Source organism: Dama dama, chromosome 26 (assembly GCF_033118175.1).
Source record: "Dama dama isolate Ldn47 chromosome 26, ASM3311817v1, whole genome shotgun sequence".
Classification (NCBI taxonomy): domain Eukaryota; kingdom Metazoa; phylum Chordata; class Mammalia; order Artiodactyla; family Cervidae; genus Dama; species Dama dama.
The window spans coordinates 28326442-28345412 of NC_083706.1; the positions used below are offsets into that span (position 1 = coordinate 28326442).

At 40.7% G+C, this 18971-nt stretch overlaps 1 protein-coding gene and 1 pseudogene across 5 annotated transcripts in view; both read right to left on the bottom strand.

Annotated features, from left to right (window-relative positions):
- The window catches only part of AHI1 (Abelson helper integration site 1), a 210341-nt gene that overhangs the window by 33847 nt on the left and 157523 nt on the right, over nucleotides 1–18971 (bottom strand). For all 5 annotated transcript variants that reach the window (XR_009690712.1, XR_009690711.1, XR_009690710.1 and 2 more), the window contains 2 exons: nucleotides 8014–8176; nucleotides 4530–4630 (listed from right to left, as the gene is read on the bottom strand). Coding sequence is in view for 2 of the 5 variants with exons in the window: in XM_061130460.1 (XP_060986443.1) it covers nucleotides 4530–4630; nucleotides 8014–8176 (264 nt within the window). In the remaining 3 variants the exon portion in view is untranslated. The remainder of the gene's footprint in view (nucleotides 1–4529; nucleotides 4631–8013; nucleotides 8177–18971) is intronic.
- LOC133047221 (rho-related GTP-binding protein RhoQ-like) lies at nucleotides 13789–14519 on the bottom strand (annotated as a pseudogene).

Below are 18971 nucleotides of genomic sequence, written 5' to 3' on the forward strand. Positions count from 1 at the left end.
CTAGACTGAGACTCCGGTGCAGCAAGCTCCGCTAAGGAGAGGAGCGGCGCAGACGGTGAGAACGGGGGAGTCTTAGAGGCAGGGAAGAGGTCTCCTTCCACAGGAGCACCGGGGCATCAGGAAGAGGCAGCCAGTGAGACGCCGACGGAGCTCCTTTTAAGTCCTCTGGCTGAGGGAGAAGGAGCCCAAGGTTGGGCAGGAACACGCTAAGGTGGATTCAGAGTCAAAGTTCAGCCTGAGGCACAGGTGGGAAAACCAGTAAGCCAACACAAGTAAAAGCCGTGTCTTTCAAAGCATCTCACCCAGCTCCTGGCCCAGACCACACATCTTGTGAGTTGTTACGATGACTCCATGCCGATGTCATAAATGCTTTCGCTGCATGTATGTCTCTAGGTTAAATTTATATTAGCATCTTCCTAAACTCTCAAATATGGTGAATTCCAAACAGTGGATACTATTACACATGTGACATCTGCCCATAGCCAAATTCCATGCCAATCCTTTCAACTGTATCCACTGTAGTCCCCATACTATTACAGCCAACCATTGCCATAAATCCTGGCTGGATTTGTAACTGGAGTTTTACCAAGAATTGTTTGTGTTTCAATTTTCTACAGCACAAGCTGTTCATTCACACATAAGCCAACCATGAACCACGGGGGCTGGAGTTAACAGTGGCCTCCTCTTAGCTCTCTGCTGCTGATTTTAGGTTGTTATGTTATACCTTAAGAGCACTCATCCTTGGGTACCTTGACATCTGGCTATAACATCCTTTATGTATGTTTGCAGCTCTTACCTTCAGACTGTGTGGTCACTCTTACACAATGGTTCTCAATGTTGGCTGTACATTAAAATCACCTTGAAAGCTTCTGCAATCTACCCATGCCAAGGCCCTATTCCAGCCCAATTAAAACAATCTGTGAATGTGAACATAGGCTTTTTTTTTTTTTTTTAAATTTCTCAGGTGACTTTAATGTGAAGCCAAGGTTGAAACATCTGTTGTACACAAGAATTAAGAACTTCATCCCCAGGTTCATCTGTGCCCTCTTCCTCCCAACTCTTGTAATGTCCAAGAGAACAACGTGCCCAACCAGTAACTCTAGTCCTTTGACCAGCTCAATTCTAATGACATGTCCTTCAATTTCACTCCAGCCCTTATACACAATGCTGTGGATTTATCATAACTTTGAGCTGCCTGGCATCTGATTAAATAAGCAAGAGGACTTCTGGATTTATGGGTCATCATTTCAGTTGGTTAATTCCTTTCCTGTTTCACACTATGCTGCCACTGGGGTGTGGGGGGCTTGCTGCAACCTTGCTAAGTCTGCCAGTCTTCTCTCCATTCCATGTCCTTTCTGATCTGGCTGATCCTCCGTGGTGGGTCGCTCCTGTGATTGCTTGACCAATGCTATCACGTCTCTTCTCCTCTGGTTCTCTGTCACACCCACAAAACCTCCACTTATGCATCAGACCAAATCTGCCTTCTCCACTGCCAGGCCTAGATGCTGAGGATTACTGAGGGAAAATCCAACACGGAAAGATGCCACCAAGGCTTTTATGGTATTCAAACAGTAGCTCTCAGAACTACTCAGGAATCTCTTTGTTTGTCCCCAGTGAGCCCTGCTCCTGCTGTCCTTACAGGTATTCTCACAGTCACTATTCTTCCTGTCTCACTCCTATGACCCTCACATTGGAAGCAGACCCTCCTTCCTGTTTTGGAGAACATGGAGATATTCTCAATTTCCAAGCTTCCACGCTATCGACTTACCTGTATCCTCTTTTATGTTTACCTATTTTAGAGGGGTAATGCTCTATGCTCGGGACAGCCAGACAACACTCCTTTATGGAGGGGGCTGTCCTGGGGATGCTATGAGGTTTAGCCACATCTGTGACCCCCACCCACTAGACATCAGTAGTACCTCTTGCCTTGCTGATATTTGCAGAAATTTCTCCAAGCATTGCCAGATGTGTCCTGGGAGGCAAAAATCACCCTCGGTGGAGAACCATTGCTCTAAGCCAAGACTCATCTATCAACCTGTCTTTTCAATGGAAAGCTCTTGCTTCTGCTAAGATCCATGTGCGCTTTCTTTATCTGCCTTCAACGTGAACCTGTCCCCTTGGCTTTGACAACTTAGGACATGATTTCATGTCATTCCAGTATTTAGAAAGTCATTCCTGGAACCAGGTCATCCTCCAGCTACCACTTTGACTTTTGTTTTCTCCGAGTGAAGCTCTGGGAATGTCTTCCACAGGTTCACTTGCGGAGGCCTGTTCTATCCATCAACCCTCATCACGTAGTGTGAGTCCCTGACCCGAGTGCTCACGTGCCAGGTCCTTGTGACCACATGCTGAGACCCTACATGACCGGCTATTTCTGACACTCTTGACTGTACCCTCCTTGAACCTCTCTTTTCCCCTGGCTTCCAGGCCACTTCTTTTTTCCCCTTCTTTCTCCTTTGATTATTCTTTCTTAATCTTCTTCCCTTCAGCTGTGAAGTGGAAGTTGCTCAGTCGTGTCCAACTCTTTGCAACCCCATGGACTCTACAGTCCATGGAATTCTCCAGGCCAGAATACTGGAGTGGGTAGCCTTTCCCTTCTCCAGGGGATCTTCCCAACCCAGGGATCAAACCCAGGTCTCCCGCATTGCAGGCGGATTCTTTACCAGCTGAGCCGCTAGGGCAGCCCCTCACCTGACTGTCCCTTAAGTCCTAGTTACTGTTCCACTGGGATTCTGCCCTTGGCTGCCTTCTCTCAGAACTCTTTGCTCTGTGCTATCTCCTTTATTACAAACTTCAACTTTCTTCATATAATTCAATGAATACATTAGTGCCCTCATTTTATTCTGAAGCTCTACCGTCTCTCAAATTCCAGTCCTGAATTACTAGCTCCCCAGTGAATATTTCTATCTGGGAGCCCTAGAGACACCACTAACAAATCAAGATATCTATAACAACTCATCACATCCTACTCCCACCATTCCCTTTCTCTATCTCCCCAAATTCTCCTTATTCCTTTATTATTTCTGTGGTACCACTATCCATGTAGCTGTATAATAAGTCTTAACATAACCCTAGATTCCAACTTAATTAATCATATCTAATCAATCATAAAATCCTGCCTAATTTACCTTATGACACCTCCCCTCCATCTCTAGTAGTTCAGGTTTTTATGTACTTTTTTCAAAGGCTTCTTCACCAATTTCCCAGCTCCCTCTAATCCAAACACCATGTTGCCGGCAGAATGGTATTTTTCTCCTGTAAATCTGTACATGTCAGTCCTTCTCCAGGGAATCCCCTCTGTCTGAAGGCTACAGTCTAAGCATCTGAGCAGAGCATGCTAGGCCTGGCTCCTATATTTCACTTATCCTTCTTTCCATCAGGCCCTGTGCTCCCTACACACAACCATCCCATCCCATACCTTACCCAAACTGCTCCCTCTGCTAGAATGTTTTTTCTAAGATCATCTACCTAGCACATCCTTTTTCACCCTATAAGCCTCAGCTCAAGCCTGACCTCCTCCGGGAACTCTTCCTGGACTCCCTAGGGCATATTTAGAGGGTTGCATCTTCTTTATAGCTCCCACCATAGTCTGCTGAAATCGCCTGCTTGCAGAGGTCTCACCCATCAGCCTGTAGGCTCCTCAAGAGCAGGTACCTTGGCTACTCAATCTTGTTAGCACAGAAGTAAGCACTCAACAAATACAGAATGAATGGCAGAAAAATACATGACAGGGTCAACTGTCAGAAAGCCTATCATGACATGGTATTTGTTTATATATATGTATATTTATATATATGTACATGTGTATATGTACATATATACATATATGTATATAAATATATATGTACATGCCTGCCAGTTTATGGAGTCAAAAAGAACCAAAGTTACTCAGCCTAAGGTAAGAGTTAATGTCACATAATAAGTTAAATAAGTAATATATACAGTGGTACAGTGCTTATAAACTTTTCTACTAAAGCACTACCAGCATCAGAATTCTGCCTGATATCCTTAAGAATTTGATCGCACAGGCTAAAAAATCATGACATTTCTCTGGCTGATTATATATCCATATTTATTTTAACCTGAAAACATTTAAAATTACTAACAAGTAAGAGGAATGCTCTAGAAAGATAGAGCATCTTTATTTTGTGGGCCCCAATGTTTTTTTAGCATAAATGTGGACCCTCAGGTGAGGCTGCTGACAGTGTCAGTATCACAGTTACAGAAATATGCATTGAGTGGAAATAGCGTGACACTAAAAGTCACAAGTTCCACTTTGGGTTTGCATCCTATCACTTGGGCTGTGACTTGGGGGGTCTACTTTAATCTCTCTGAGCCTCCTCAGTTTCTGCATCTGGAAAATGGCTATAATAGAGATTTGCCTTATATATTTCATAATGTTGGTGGCAATATTAGGAGAAATAATAATGTAAACAATGAAGGGTATAAGCATGAAAAATGAAGTAGCATTTCATCCAGAGAAGTTGAAAATTAAAGTACATGGAATGCATATACTCGAAAACATTTACCTTCTGCGGAGCTGGAAAAGCTTTTTCCACTTTGGCTTTCTCCTTGGGGGTTAAAGGAGGGGATCTCTCCTTCACCTCCGGAGGCAGTTCTCGATAGAGTGCTAGAATGGAACAGAGAATTCACATCATCAGGTTGAGGAGCGCCGTTCCATGGGGGCAAAACAACAGTGGAGAGGAGCAGACATGTGACTAATGACACTGCTGTTAACTTCCCTGGTCCCACAGTAAGCTGACCCAGCACTTATCATTAAGGCTCCTCACAGTCTTCGTTATCCAGAGTACAACTTATGATCTGCAAGTCTTGATCAGCAGGTTTCAGACATGTAGGAAGTCTCATTTTTACTGACTATGTGTGTGGTCACGCAGCTGCTTATTTCGTTTTATCTTAATACACATTTACCGAGAACCTGCTATATGCAAGATCATCGGCTGAGTACTGCTGGAGGAGATCTGAAGAAGACCAAGGACAGTCTTTGCTCTCAAGGAGCTTACAATCTAGTCAGAGACAGATGTGTTCACAATGAGCTGCAATATACAACAGAGTGTGATATTGTTCTGAAGAGAGACAGTAACAAAGCCAAATTCTGACGTGGAGATGGTAAAAGCTTAACGGAAAAAGCAGCAGGTTTGTCAGACTGAAAAATAGGTAGGATTTTGCCAGGAAGAGGTGGAGAAAGGATAATTTGCAAATATGGTATGAAATAAAGAAACATGGGACTGGACTATGTATGACACAGAATCTACTCATGGTGTTGAGTCTAAGGTTCTTATAATCTAAGGTTATAATCTGTATAATCCACTGATACGTATGGTGTTAAATCTAAAGTTATGTGGGAACTTTAAAAGGCTAAAAAGGAAATCTGTTTTGGTTAAATGACGGGCAACTCTGAATTGAGAGAAAGAGTTCAAAATTGAACCAAAATTGAACCTGATCAAAATTCTAAAATTATGAGCTACATTAATGGGCTTTGTGTATAGGTTGATTTTATTATGGGTTTGTCTCTTACTGGAAAGGATGTTAGATATGATTAACGGAGGCTGATCTAATTTCCCTTTCCAGTGGCTTAAGATACAAGGGAAATGTCCTTTGTGATAACAAGGTACCAATGTCTTCTATTACGTCATTCTCTTATTGGACAGGGCTTTCAACCGAATGGTTGAAAGAGGTTATTTGTGTATGTACACACACACACACACACACACGTTCCCTCAGAGCATTTGCTTTGTATAACTGGTTTTGGATAAAGCAGAATTTCTCCTACTATTTTCAGAGTGGAATATGCTGCTGACAGTCATTTTTCCTCAAATGTTAAAACTGGGCAGGTGAGTTTTTGTTACATTCAGGTAAAAAGCAGGATAAAAGGAAAGGAAAAGAACGCCTGATGAACTGAGAATTCAGTCACATTCTCAGGTTTTCTGAAAACTTTTTGTTTGTTCTGGCCTTTGCAAGCCTTTCTCAATAAGCAGTGACTAATGCCAAAGAAAAAAACCCCGTCAATTATTCTGGGGTACAATAAGGAATCACGGCATCAGAAGGACGTCCACTCCCTGAGACATGGAACTGCTTTCTGCACACAGCCACCAAGGATGGTCATGGTAGTATGCTTTGTAAGTCCCACTTTGGTTCTTATGGAAGAAAACCAAGTTTTACTGAATCTTTAATCCCCTGTGGATCAAATATCTATAGTTTTCCAATATATGCAAGCCTAAGAGGTTATTTCTGCAAACTAACTAGGTTTTAAAGTTAGCATCTAATACCCTTCCTGCCTGGATATACACAATCGTTTTATACCATCAAGTGAAAAAATACTTTAAATGTTTCCACTTGTATCTGGAAGAAATAACTGATTACAATATCTAGTTAAAATGAAAGATATTCTCCAGAGTGACTAAGACTGTGTAGGAAGCTCTTGGTTTAAAAACAGCAGCTACCCCTGCAGAATTCCAGCTGCTGGTCCTGTCCCTGGGAGGGGAAGGGAGCCACCTGGATGTCCGAGATGACGGGGGAAGTGAGAAATGCTGAGTGAAGGGGAGAGGCCTGGGAATTAACCTGTCTCCAGATTTCTTCCACACGGCCTTAACTTTTCTCCAGTCTGCATACTCCTTTAAACAGAGAAGTATATTTCAGATAAGAGTTTAAGAGTCATTAGCCATTTAATGCTCAGAGAAAAAGAATTAAAGCCATGGCACAAAGGAAATTGAGAATTTTTTTATGAGAGAGAAAAGCGGGTAATTTTCAAGACACTTAGCACTTTGGAGGGGAGGAGTTTGCTGAAAGCTGCAGATGAACAAGGGAGGGGAAGGAGTTACAGTGAGATTCAGGCTCTTGGGGAGAGAGCTATGGGAAGGGCTGGGCACAGACCTGGAAGGTGGTGCCCCAAGAGAAATAATTTTATCTGGGCCTAGCCCCCGGCACCCAGGATTCATGGAAGAAATTCGTCCTCCTTTCCTTTATTTCTTTCCCTTATAAAAATTTAGAACTGAGGTTAGAAATCAATAGTGCTTTTGTTCAACCATAGTTTGGACTGAATGGAGTTTCAGAGACTAGCCCCAAACCAACTGTTATTTTAATAATTACTTTGCAGAAACAAAAGACATGGTAAACATTCAAAATGGAGAGTGTTCTCTCGGCTGCCATTACTCTATTTTTAATTAACAGAACTAAATGATTTTAGTGTTTCTGGAAGAAAGCTTAGAGATGATGGAGTTTGACTTCCTCGTTTGGTGGGAAGAAACGGAGGCATCGCAGTCTCAGCTGCGACGTCGGGATTCGTGCTCGGTTCTCCTGACCCCTGAGCATTCTGCTTTTCCTGCCCCGCAGCGAGTGGACAGCCGACGGGATGTGTTTTTCTGAAGAAGCGCTGCTACACTCTCCCCTTGCTTCATAGTCTTTACCCTTTATTTTCAAGCTATCTGTGTTACTTCTATTTTCTCCACTCAAGGCCTGGCAGCAAATCTACAGCTTTCAGAAACTCGGATTTAGAATTTCTTCTCCAGCTCATTTCTTTTTCCTTTCACAAATGAGGGCTTAATTTACTTGAGACTGGAACAATCTATTGCAGCCTTTTTTTTTTTTTTGAGCAGGTGCCAGTTAAGCCCTGGGGATACAACTAAAAAGAATGGGAGTTGAGGACCTAGAGGTTCTTAGGTGCCTGTCAACCTAGGAGTGGCAGGAGGAAGGATGACGCCAGTGTGTGTGCAGCAGGTGGCCGGGAAAAGGGGCTGAAGGAGGCTGGTAGCGAGATGGGCAGGTCCCCTGGGATGGGAAGTCCATGAAGCCGGTATTCCAATCTCAGCATGTCATAGCTTTTGAGTGTACTAATGCCCCCCTCTTTTTTTTGGCAACATGAGAATGAAGAGCAATACCTCATTGGTAAACATATGCAAAAATAACAAGACAGCAAGTTAAAGAGCAGAAGATGATAAAATCTGGGACCATCAGTTATACCATATTAGTAAACCAGGAAGAGAGCATAAAACTTACTTTCACTAGCCACATGATTAGCTGGAAAATAACCTTCCTGTCCCTTCCCTATGCTGCCATACCACCAGTCTTCATTATCTTTGAAAAACACTCGGATAATGTCTCCGCGATGGATGGTTAGTTCATCTGATCGATTCGCTGTGTAGTCATAAAGAGCCACTACCTAAGGGAGAGATAAGACCACCACAGCTTTATCACAACTGTACCACAGAGAAAACCCCCAACACTCACTTCCTCTTGCAGAAGAGCAGCTGAAACCAAAGCAGTACTTTGGTGAGTCTGAGGCTGTCTCAAGGTTTGCTAATGGGATCAGGGGTGGTGGGAACACAGCAGGAGCAGCGAGATAAAAGGCTGTGGGATTGAGAAATGGTTACGAGCATTCAATACACTAAGATTAGCTTCAAAATAGCAGATGTTAATTTTTTTTTAAGTAAATTACTTGTGAAACAAATATAAAAAAAGAAGCTCACACATCATTCACTGTTAGAATTGTTTCATTCTACCTTTTGGTCCCATTCCCTGTGCTAAGCAGAGGCATCAGGAAAAAAAAAAAATCTCCAGAAGGTCAACACTTCTATGAAACAAGAAAAATGCAATGGAATGACCAGATTACATAATTTCATTGTGATCATTTGGGTTTACTGTCAATGTATCTTTTTGTGATGTATTTCTATACAAATACCATTTTTTTCTGGTATATCAACAATCTAAATTTACCTTTAAAAACACCTTGATAAGCTTATTTTCAAGAGACACAAATTTAAGAGGCAAGGCATTCCTATGAGAACCCTCTTTCTCTGTTATGTTAAAGTAGTCACTATATTTGATTCTTTTTTCTCTTGAAAAATCAAATTCAAAATGAATGGCTGCAGAGGCATCTACAGATCCCTTACAGAAGTTACAAGAAGGAAGCAAACCTCAACCCACTTCAGACATGATGCACTGTATAAAGTAGGACATAATATAATATAAAGAATAGACTACTTCCACTTTTTTCCCTATGCAAATAGAATTTGAAAACTTATAGGCTATACAACTATAATGTAATGGAAAACTATCATTAGGACCCTTTGCATTTAGGTTGAGTACTGATTTATTCACCTAACAAGTATTTACTGAAATCCTAATGTGCCTGGTTCTGTTAGGGACTGAACGTACAGTGATAAACAGGATAACTTCTAGAAGGGGTACCTTGCTTAGGCTTTGCCGAGGAATGAAAGATAATCGGGAAATAGCTAGCTGAAAAGATGGAAAAGTGTGTCCCAGGCACTGCACCCCATGTGTGAGAGTCCAGGGAACAGAAACCCCAAATAGTTCAATACGGTGGGAGTCTGGCATTAGAGGGAAGAATCTGGATAGAAGGTGGGAGAAGCTGAGGCTTCGGGACTAAGTAGGTGCCAGATCATACATGCTGGAAGGTTCAGACTTACAGTATGGGCCATGGGAAGCAAGGAATTCCATAACAGCTTATAAAATTCTTTGTGGTGCCCTTAATTAATTTAAAATATTTATTAACATATTAACCAGAAGATATTAATGGATACATTTGGAATTGACTGCTGTCACTATACAATATAAGGGCAGTGATGATAATTAAATTAAATACTAAAAATACAATTCCTATTGTACTGCTTAGCACAGGCCCTAGTTTACAACCTGTTATGTAGGATGTTGTTTAAAGTTGACAAATCTTTTGTAACTTTCAGTATACTGACGCCAACTCACTCATGTACAAGTGGGACTTTTAATTTTTTCCTCCATTCTTCCTTCTCCAAACCTCTTCCCCTGAATTCCCCTGTGGTTGCTCTATCACAGAAGAGGAAAGCGAATTAAAATGTGCCTGCCATGTGCTGGGTGCCTTGCAAGCTGCTTATGTGAATTTTCTCGCTCAACCTTTGTGACAATCCTGTTGAGGGCAGAAAATCTTATTTCAATTTCATAAATGAGAGATTGGATATACAGAGAAATTTAGTAACTTACTTAAAGTGAACTAGTAAGTGGTAGAATCAGGATTTAAACTCATGTTTTTTTTTCTTGTTTTTTTTTTTTTTTTAGACGAAATACACGTATAGGCCATCTTTGTCTAGTATCGAACATGGGACAGCAGCAGCAGAGGAAGGGATGAGGGACATGATACCCTAATCACTCACGGAGATAAGGCACATTTTTGGACAGCGGCACATGGGCAGTCGGCTGTGCTGAGAAGACTGACTCTCTGGGTCACCTGCAGGCCCACCGTGCCCCTTTCCTGACACCTGAGACCCCGTCCCAGAACCCGCCTGGGGATTTGTTCCTATTGTGCTTCATCCTGACATGCCTGTAGAAAGAGGAAGAGATACCATGAGCACACGTGCATGGAGAAAAGGCCCCATGAGGATACCGCGAAAAGGTGGCCGTCTGCACGGCAAGGAGAGAGGCCAGGAGGAACCAGCCTGGCCGGCCACTGGATCTTGGACTTCCAGCCTCTAGAACTGTGAGCAAATACATTTTTGTTGTTTAAGAACCCTATGTTACAGCTGTTACATCAGCTCTGGCCAAGTAAAACAGAATACAGTCTCACAAGCTGATGATGTCAAGTGAATCACAAGTTACCAACCTCTTATGGTATTGCCACTTTGCACTGGCACCCAGCTAACGGCACTGAGGTCCACACCCTTATAATCTATCTCCTGATGTAGAAACAATGTCCACATCACTAACCTCCACAACTACCACCCTCAGGACAGAGACTACACTCCCCAAGCTGCCCTGTTTTGTCACACCATGACTGACATTTAGGTGAAAACCTGCTGTCCCCTGAGAACTCGGTGTATTTCACAGCCAACAGCCCAGGTGTGGGCGGCAGCGGCGTTTATAACATGGCCATTCTATCATCATGCTGGAGACACGTGGCAAAAGCCACGTGGATCGTGAGAATCTGCTTGTATTCCAGTGTGGTTTTTTCTTTTAGAAATATTTATTTTTATTTACTTATGTGGCTGTGGCAGGTCTCAGCTGCAGCAGGCAGAGTCTTTTAGTTGCAGCAGGTGGGATCTAGATCCCTGGCCAGGGACTGAACCCAGGCCCCCTGCATTGGGAGAGCAGAGTCTTAGCCACTGCACCACCAATGAAGTCCCGTTGTGTGCTTTTCTCATTATCTTCTCATTTGAAGACCACTTACTCTCTTCTGAGGCTTCCCTGGTGGCTCAGACAGTGAAGAATCTGCCTGCAATGTGGGAGACCCGGGTTCGATCCCTGGGTTGGGAAGATTCCCCTGGAGGAGGAAATGGCAACCCACTCCGGTATTTTTGCCTGGAGAATTCCATGGACGGAGGGCTACAGTCCATGGGGTCACAAAGAGTTGGACACGACTGAACAACTAACGCTTTTGCTTTCACTACTATTACTCTCTTCTGAGCATCACAGTACACACAGTAAACTCTGCTTCTTTTAATCTGGCAGTGCCTTCAGCAGAAGTCATGTCTTCCCCATCTACAATTAGATTTCATGGTCATCTCACTGTTTTAGGATAAAGTAAAGCCATACTGGGAGCTTTATTCTCCAAGCATTGGAAGACACAATTTCATGCAGTTTTGTCAGGAATTAATACTATTTCTATTTTCTTCTTATTTTGGTAGGTCTTGTCACAGCAAATCTGTTCTGACCACTCTCTTGAAAACTATCTTCTATAATGTACCATTTTGTGCATACGGTAGTCTGCACATAGGTGTCACAAAATATCATTCTTCAGTCATGTCGGACCCTTTGCGACCCCAAGGATTGTAGCCCACCAGGCCTGTCTGTCCATGGGGATTCTCCAGGCAAGAATACTGGATGGGTTGCCATGCCCTCCTCCAGGGGATCTTTCCGGCCCAGGGACTGAAGCCCACATCTCTTATGTCTCCTGCATTGGCAGGACGGTTCTTTACCACTGGGAAAGCCCTCATTCCTCAGTACCATGATCCAAATATTGAACTGATGAAATCTTTGTGAAATTATCTTGACTTATGAAATCTTTTAGCAATCTTTATTTTTTGACAGAAATTTAAAACTACGTGTTTATGTGCTCACATTGGTAATGACAGGTCTAGGAAATAAAATCTTCCCAAAAATCCACTTGATCACCCTGACCATTATTGACATATTTGAAACAGAGTTCCCTCCCTTACTTAAAGCTTGCTGAGTTGCTTGGGCATAATCTCTTATGGCAGAAGGGTCACTGGTAAGCTTTTTTTTTTTTTTGGACACATTTCTCAGACTTCTTAGCAGTGCTTGCCAGATACCATATCTTGGTTTAGGCAGAGTCTGCTAGGCTACCATAAGACATTTAGGTGAATTCCTCTTTGCATTATCTTCTGCGAGGTTTTTCATTAAAATAGTTGTCTCTGAAGACTTCTCAACGGATGCCACTGGGCTGAAGGAACATTAACCAGTATTCCTCAACAGCCAATGTTCCTTGCAATGTTATCCGTGATGCAATCCAAAAATTAATACTCATAATGACCCCAAGTCATTCAACCAACCAAGTTACGTTGAATAAATCATACACTTGAGCACTTTCTCCTCCAACGCTGCTTCTGTGGGTCCATAATCGTCAGGGAGTTTCTTCGCGCCCGACTACAATGAGGCACCTCTTCCCTTTGGTTCTTACTCTGCTACCCTGATTTCAGAATCCTGCCCTTCAGACCAGTGAAAGAATAAATTTTTCTTCTTTTAAACCACACTATGTTCATGGTAATTTGACACAGCAGTCCTGGAAAACTAAAGTGTATGTAGCTTACTGTGGTGAGTGCTGGATTTTCTCATATTCTTTTAAAGACTGTTGGACATTTTTCTGGCAGGTAGTGACCTGAGATTGGTTTGACCCTTTTCAGGTTTGCTTTCAAGTTTTGTTACAGCATATTCAGGAAGATTTTTCTCTAGGACTCAATAATCTCCACTACCAAGGTGTGATTCTCCTGATAATTCTCCCTGTCCCATATATTAGGAGACTTTTCCATCTGGCTGGCAGGACTGACAACTATTTTCTTTCTGTTGGGTAGCCTACTCATTTCTGATGGTTCTTTCCTTATGGAGTTTTGCCCCATGCAGGTGCAGATCAGTACTCAGCCAAAGACTTATTAAGGGCACTTCTGACGGTTATTGGCAGCATTATTATCAATTAATATAAGATGAAACAAAAAGAAACACCTCAGTAACTACTTTATTTTTCTTGACAGAAGCCTTGTTACAGGTATTTAATGCACATTAACTAAAATGTGCACATTTTTAGTTTTCATGATAAATGCAATTGGGACTTTATTACACTCTTGGTATTCTTAAAGAAAGCACATCAGGTGTTAGAAATACTTAGGTTACACTCCTGGCTCAAGTGATGATAAAACCTTTATTCTTCTTTGATCTTATACATTCTTTCCTCTGGGATGTCCATCTCTTGTAGGCCTGGAGTGACCTTTGGTTACGTGGCTGGCCTTGTTATTTCACTACTCCGTATATACTAGAATAGAAAGCAACTTACATACAAGAACAAGTAATTGGAGCAAAGGGAGAAGATGCTTCTTTGTGTAAATTCCAGAAGGACTATGCAAAAGTATGGATGGTGTAAGCCAGGTCGTTGTCTTTATAGCACTGTTTTCCACCTGGTTACAACACGATGTGATTGTAGCTTTTTAGCTACGAAACTCCTGAGAGACAGTACTTTCTAGTTGAAATAAAGTATTTAGAGTAGATTGTGGCTTTAGATGGGTTTGCTGCTTCTTCAGTTTTTAGGAAAACATTCTTAACGAATTTTATAGAATTCTGACAAAAGGGTTTTTTAAGTATCCTCAAGTTTTAAACTGCTTCACTATATACAAGAGGTCTGAGGATAGCTGTAGCATTTCATATACTTTCTGAGAGAAATGGACTATTTTCTTGACCACTGGAAATGTTTCTTATGAAATGAAACAACAATTTATACATCTTGAACTTATTATTATTATTTTTTTTTTTTTACTGTGTGTTTCTTTGGAGTTAAAATGGCTATGATAGCTCACTAAACACTTCAATCCCTGATGTGTTAAAGTTGAACATTGCACATAGCCATTTCTTTTTCTAGTTTCCACCCTTATTCCAGACGCAGGGTTTTCTTTCATATCTTTGTCTTGTTTGGGGATCACCTTGGAGATCTGAGTATATTTAGCATGTATTACTTAAGTTCTGTTACCCACTCCTCTTTCACATTTTGAAATACAGCTACATTTACCACAGAGAAGCATAGAAGGAGCACATCAGTCATCGGATGAGATAAAAGCCTCAGATGACCAGTCTTGTCTGTTCTCAGCCTTCCGGTTAGGCTGTGTCATAGAGAATCAGGAGGTACTAGCTGTCGCCTTTGGTGACGCTGACTGTGTCCTGGTTGAAGACGGCAGGCACGTAATTCTCCAGGAAGATGCTGCTGGCACAGTGCCTATGTAGGTACGTCTTGCCCGCTGCCTAGTCGCCAATCACTGCATAGCTGAGAACCACTGCCCCGGCCCATGAGCCATCCCGGGCATGGTCCCCTTACCTCTACCAGTCCCCGCACCGGGGGTGCAAGCCTGCTGCCTCCCAGTAGTTAGCAAGTGAAATTAAACTTTAAGAAAGTCTCATTTCTCAATTATGACAAGGACTATTTGGTCTTTATTATTGAAACAGAATAAAAGAGCAGGTTAAAAACTTTAGTAGAAAATCAAATTTAACGATAAATCCTCAATTGTACAGAAGTACATTACTAAACATTCAAATGACTCCTTTACTAATAGTGACACTGGGATTGTATTTTATTTCATGAGATAAATGGAAAAACATATAACCCTACTTCTAGCATCATGTGATAGAAATATACAGAGTCTCTTACAATTATTTCCATGAACACTAAACAAGACAACTCTGAAGATACTAATAAAAAGAAACTAAAGTCCTATTATTTTTAACTGATCTTATCTGGATAATAAGAAAGAAAGATTAGTGTGATTAAGAAAAACGATAAAGAAAGGAAATAATAATTGCACAAAGTTTATTGTCTGTATTAAACTATCTGCTATATAATGCTAGTATATATGGACCTTAAATGCTTCATTAAACAGATAACTGAAAATATTTAATTTCTAATACCTTCTGGTAAAAGTTAATGGAAAAAATACTAAACTAGGAATCAAGATAGTAAGTTTTCAGTCCTGACTGGGCCTCCAAAGCTAAAACATACCACAAAACACAAATTGGATGTGTGTGAACTAAGGGGTTTGGACCAGATGCCAGGTGGTTGGTATGCCTTCCATTTCTAAAATTCTACCATGCCAGGTATTCAAATACCTATTACAAAAGAAAAGCATTCACAAATTTTAATATGAATTCAAAATAGTGATTTGCTGGATAACAGTGTGACTGTATTTGTTGTGATCATACATGAACCAGAAGAGCTTGTTTGATTGCTGTAATACCACAGAGGAAAAGCCTGCTAGTCATAATTAAAGAAGAATAGTGATAAAGCATTTCTTTGGAATTTACCAGTTGGAAATACTTTTTCCTTCTTTGACAAATAGGAATGACTGAGATTTTGGACTTTATAAATAAAGCTACTGGTTTTATACCATGATTGGTATTAATTAAACACCTTACTGGACATCACCATTCACATACTTTGTTTCAGTGAATTATTAGTGCTTTGTTGAAAAAGGCTCTAAAATACATCTCTGTGTTGGTTATTTCCTTTAAAGAAATCAAGAAAATGATGCAGACTTTTATAGATTGGACTGCGGATTATTTTTGTTGTTGTTAGTGAAGAAAAATGATAATGCATTTTATTTTTCTTGGGAGGGATAAGAAAAGGAGAATTATGAGTCATCGGTTTAGATGAGGGTACCCAACCCAAAGTGTGGCCTCCAGATTAGCAATGACAACATTACCTGGAAACTGGTTAGAAATGCAAATTCTTGGGCCCCATTCCACACCAACTAAAACCATAGATTCTGGGGATGGACTCAGAAATCTGTTTTAAGAAGCCTGCCAGGCGATTCTGATGTATTTTAAGGTTTAGTTAGCTTTATTTTGATGACCTACTTTATAAAACATGTATGTTTATTTTCTGCACATATCAAATATGCAACTACATGGTTAACAAACATTTGGTTAAGAAACATTTTAAAATATAAAATCAAGCTTTATAACAAACTGTTACTGGAAAAACTTATAAAAAGTAAACTTGTTTCTCCTTTCCTATTTTACTTATCTTTCTCAGTTTCCCTCGTCTCACTGAAATGCTGACTAGCTCCAGATTTGAGTAATTTTAACATCTACTTCATCATTTTTTTCAACAAGCTCATGCTCAAACTGCAACTAGGAGTCATAGTAAACATTTCTTAGGTTTCCCTACAACCTCTTAAGGATTAGAGAAATTTTTAAAATAGAAAAACAAGCAAAATTGAAAGATTAAACCTATTCACCCAGCAATAATTATTAGATACAACTGTGTCTGAGCTATTTTTATAGGCTGGAGAGAAAGAAGTGATCACAGCCCTGTCCCTGGGAGTTTCCGTTTTATGTGTCATTGTTTTTAGTCTGGTGGCCCTATGGACAAAAGGATATACCTTTAATATCTGCACAAGTCACTCTGCTGTTTCTCTGCTTTTAAGCTGCCAATAAAGAGTACTATGGTGCATGGTGATAATGAGTATTAAAATAATTTATGAATTACTTAAAAAAGTATAATCACTTTAAAATTCTCTTAACAAACCATGAGCTATGAGTAAATGTAAAATCAGTAAAAAAGAACTAGTTGAAGACAATATTTTTAAACAAAAGTAAATCTGAGTATTTGTAAACATATTGTTCAGTTTTATACACAGTCTTAATAGTTATAAATTTTATACTTCATACTTCAAAGCAGTGGTTTATAAAGATTATACACAGAAATCATACTCCTTATGAAAAATGGAATATTCTTTTTTTCTCCTACTGCATTCTTCAATCAGACTTGTCCTGTTCCATTCTGGAACTGTTTTATTACTATACTAATAAATCAGGGCTTCCCTGGTGGTTCAGTGGTAAGGAGTCTGCCTGCCAATGCAGGAGATGTGGGTTTGATTCCTAGGTCAGCAAGATGCCCCGGAGAAGGAAATGGCAGCTCACTTCAGGATTTTTGTCTGGGAAATCCAATGGACAGAGGAGCCTGGAGGGCTCCAGTCTATGGGAACGCAAAAGAGGCGGGCACAATTCAGTGACTAAACAACAAGCAATTATATAATGCATACAAAGGGTTATAGTACTTAATATTTTTGAGAACTACTCAGGCATGTGCTAAGCATTTTACACTATATATGTATGTGTTTGTATGTATGCACACACAAATATATGCACACATTATATATTTGCGTGCACACACATGTTCACATATATATCCATAACTACCCTATTTAGTACTTATCATGCTTTTGTATGGGCTTCCCAGGTAGCTCAGCTGGTAAAGAATCCATCTGCAATTCAGGAGACACCCAGTTCGATTCCTGGGTTGGGAAGTTCCCCTGAAGAAGGGAAAGGCCACCCACTACCCAAGATAAGCCATTCTTGGGCTTTCCTGGTGGCTCAGCTGGTAAAGAAAAGTGAAAGTGAAGTCACTCAGTCATGTCTGACTCTTTGTGACCCCAAGGACTGCAGCCTACTAGGCTTCTCCATCCATGGGATTTTCCAGGCAAGAGTGGAGTTGGGTTGCCATTTCCTTCTCCAGGGGATCTTCCTGACCCAGGGATTGAACCCAGTCTCCCACATTGTGGGCAGATGAATCCTGGTAAAGAAACCACCTACAATGTGGGAGACCTGGGTTCAATCCCTGAGTTTGGAAGATCCTCTGGAGAAGGGAACAGCTATCCACTCCAGTATTCTGGCCTGAAGAAATCCATGGACAGAGGAGCCTGGCAAGCTACAGTCCATGGGTTGCAAAGAGCCGGCCATGACTTAGAAACTTTCATGTTCATATATATGCTTTTGTTTCCTCAATTATAAACTAAAAGATTATTATTTGTCTAAATCACAGAGTTTGGCAGATTCTAAATGTTAGCAGGTTTGCTTTTCTCCTAAATCTATGCTGTTAATCACTAACCTTACATATTTAAGTTTGAAGTTAGAGGCCTTCGTGGAACCAAGTAAATATACGTCTGGTTCACTGACTTTGGCTTTTGCTAAGATTTATGCCCAAAGGAGGATCTTTAAGACTTGGTATTTCTATTATAGATGGTACCTGAAGAAGATCATCAAAGCACTTTTCTTTACATTACCTTCTCAGTTACAACTTGTTGAAGCTTTCAAACCAGGAAGTTATATGGTAAACAGAAATCAGGCCAAAGTGACAGCTGATATATGTATACTAACATGTGTGTCCATTGATCACTACAGTTTATATTTATACTGAAATGACTATAAGCTGAGTTAATTTGGGAAGACTCTGCAGGAATCTTAAATAATAAATTTAAATGGAAAAAGAAAAGCTTCTTAGGCTGCTGATAGTAAGACATCAATAAGTAACTGCTCATTTATTTAAACACTGAGGCTTGTCTATTTCTAATTCCAATGATAATCCAAAAATTCTGAGAAAAGTTCATGTATACACATGTGAGTATTTGGTTTAACGAGGAAGAAGAGATAGTAATATAATTACAGAAGAAGAAGCTTGATGGAAAATGTCTCTACTTTAGCATATAAATATAATTGTGATACATACAGAGATGAAGATGGTTGAGTAACAGGTTCTAAAACTTCCCAAACAGTATTTCAAATGGCAAAACAGAAATCAGTTAATAGAAATTCTGGAGCTGAAAAGTACAATATTCACTAGAGGGGCTTCCCTCATGGCTCAGACAGTAAAGAATCTGCCTGCAATGTGGGAGACCCAGGTTCGATTCCTGGGTTGGGAAGATTCCCTAGAGAATCCAGTATTCTTGCCTGGAGACAGGGCTTCGCAGGTGGCG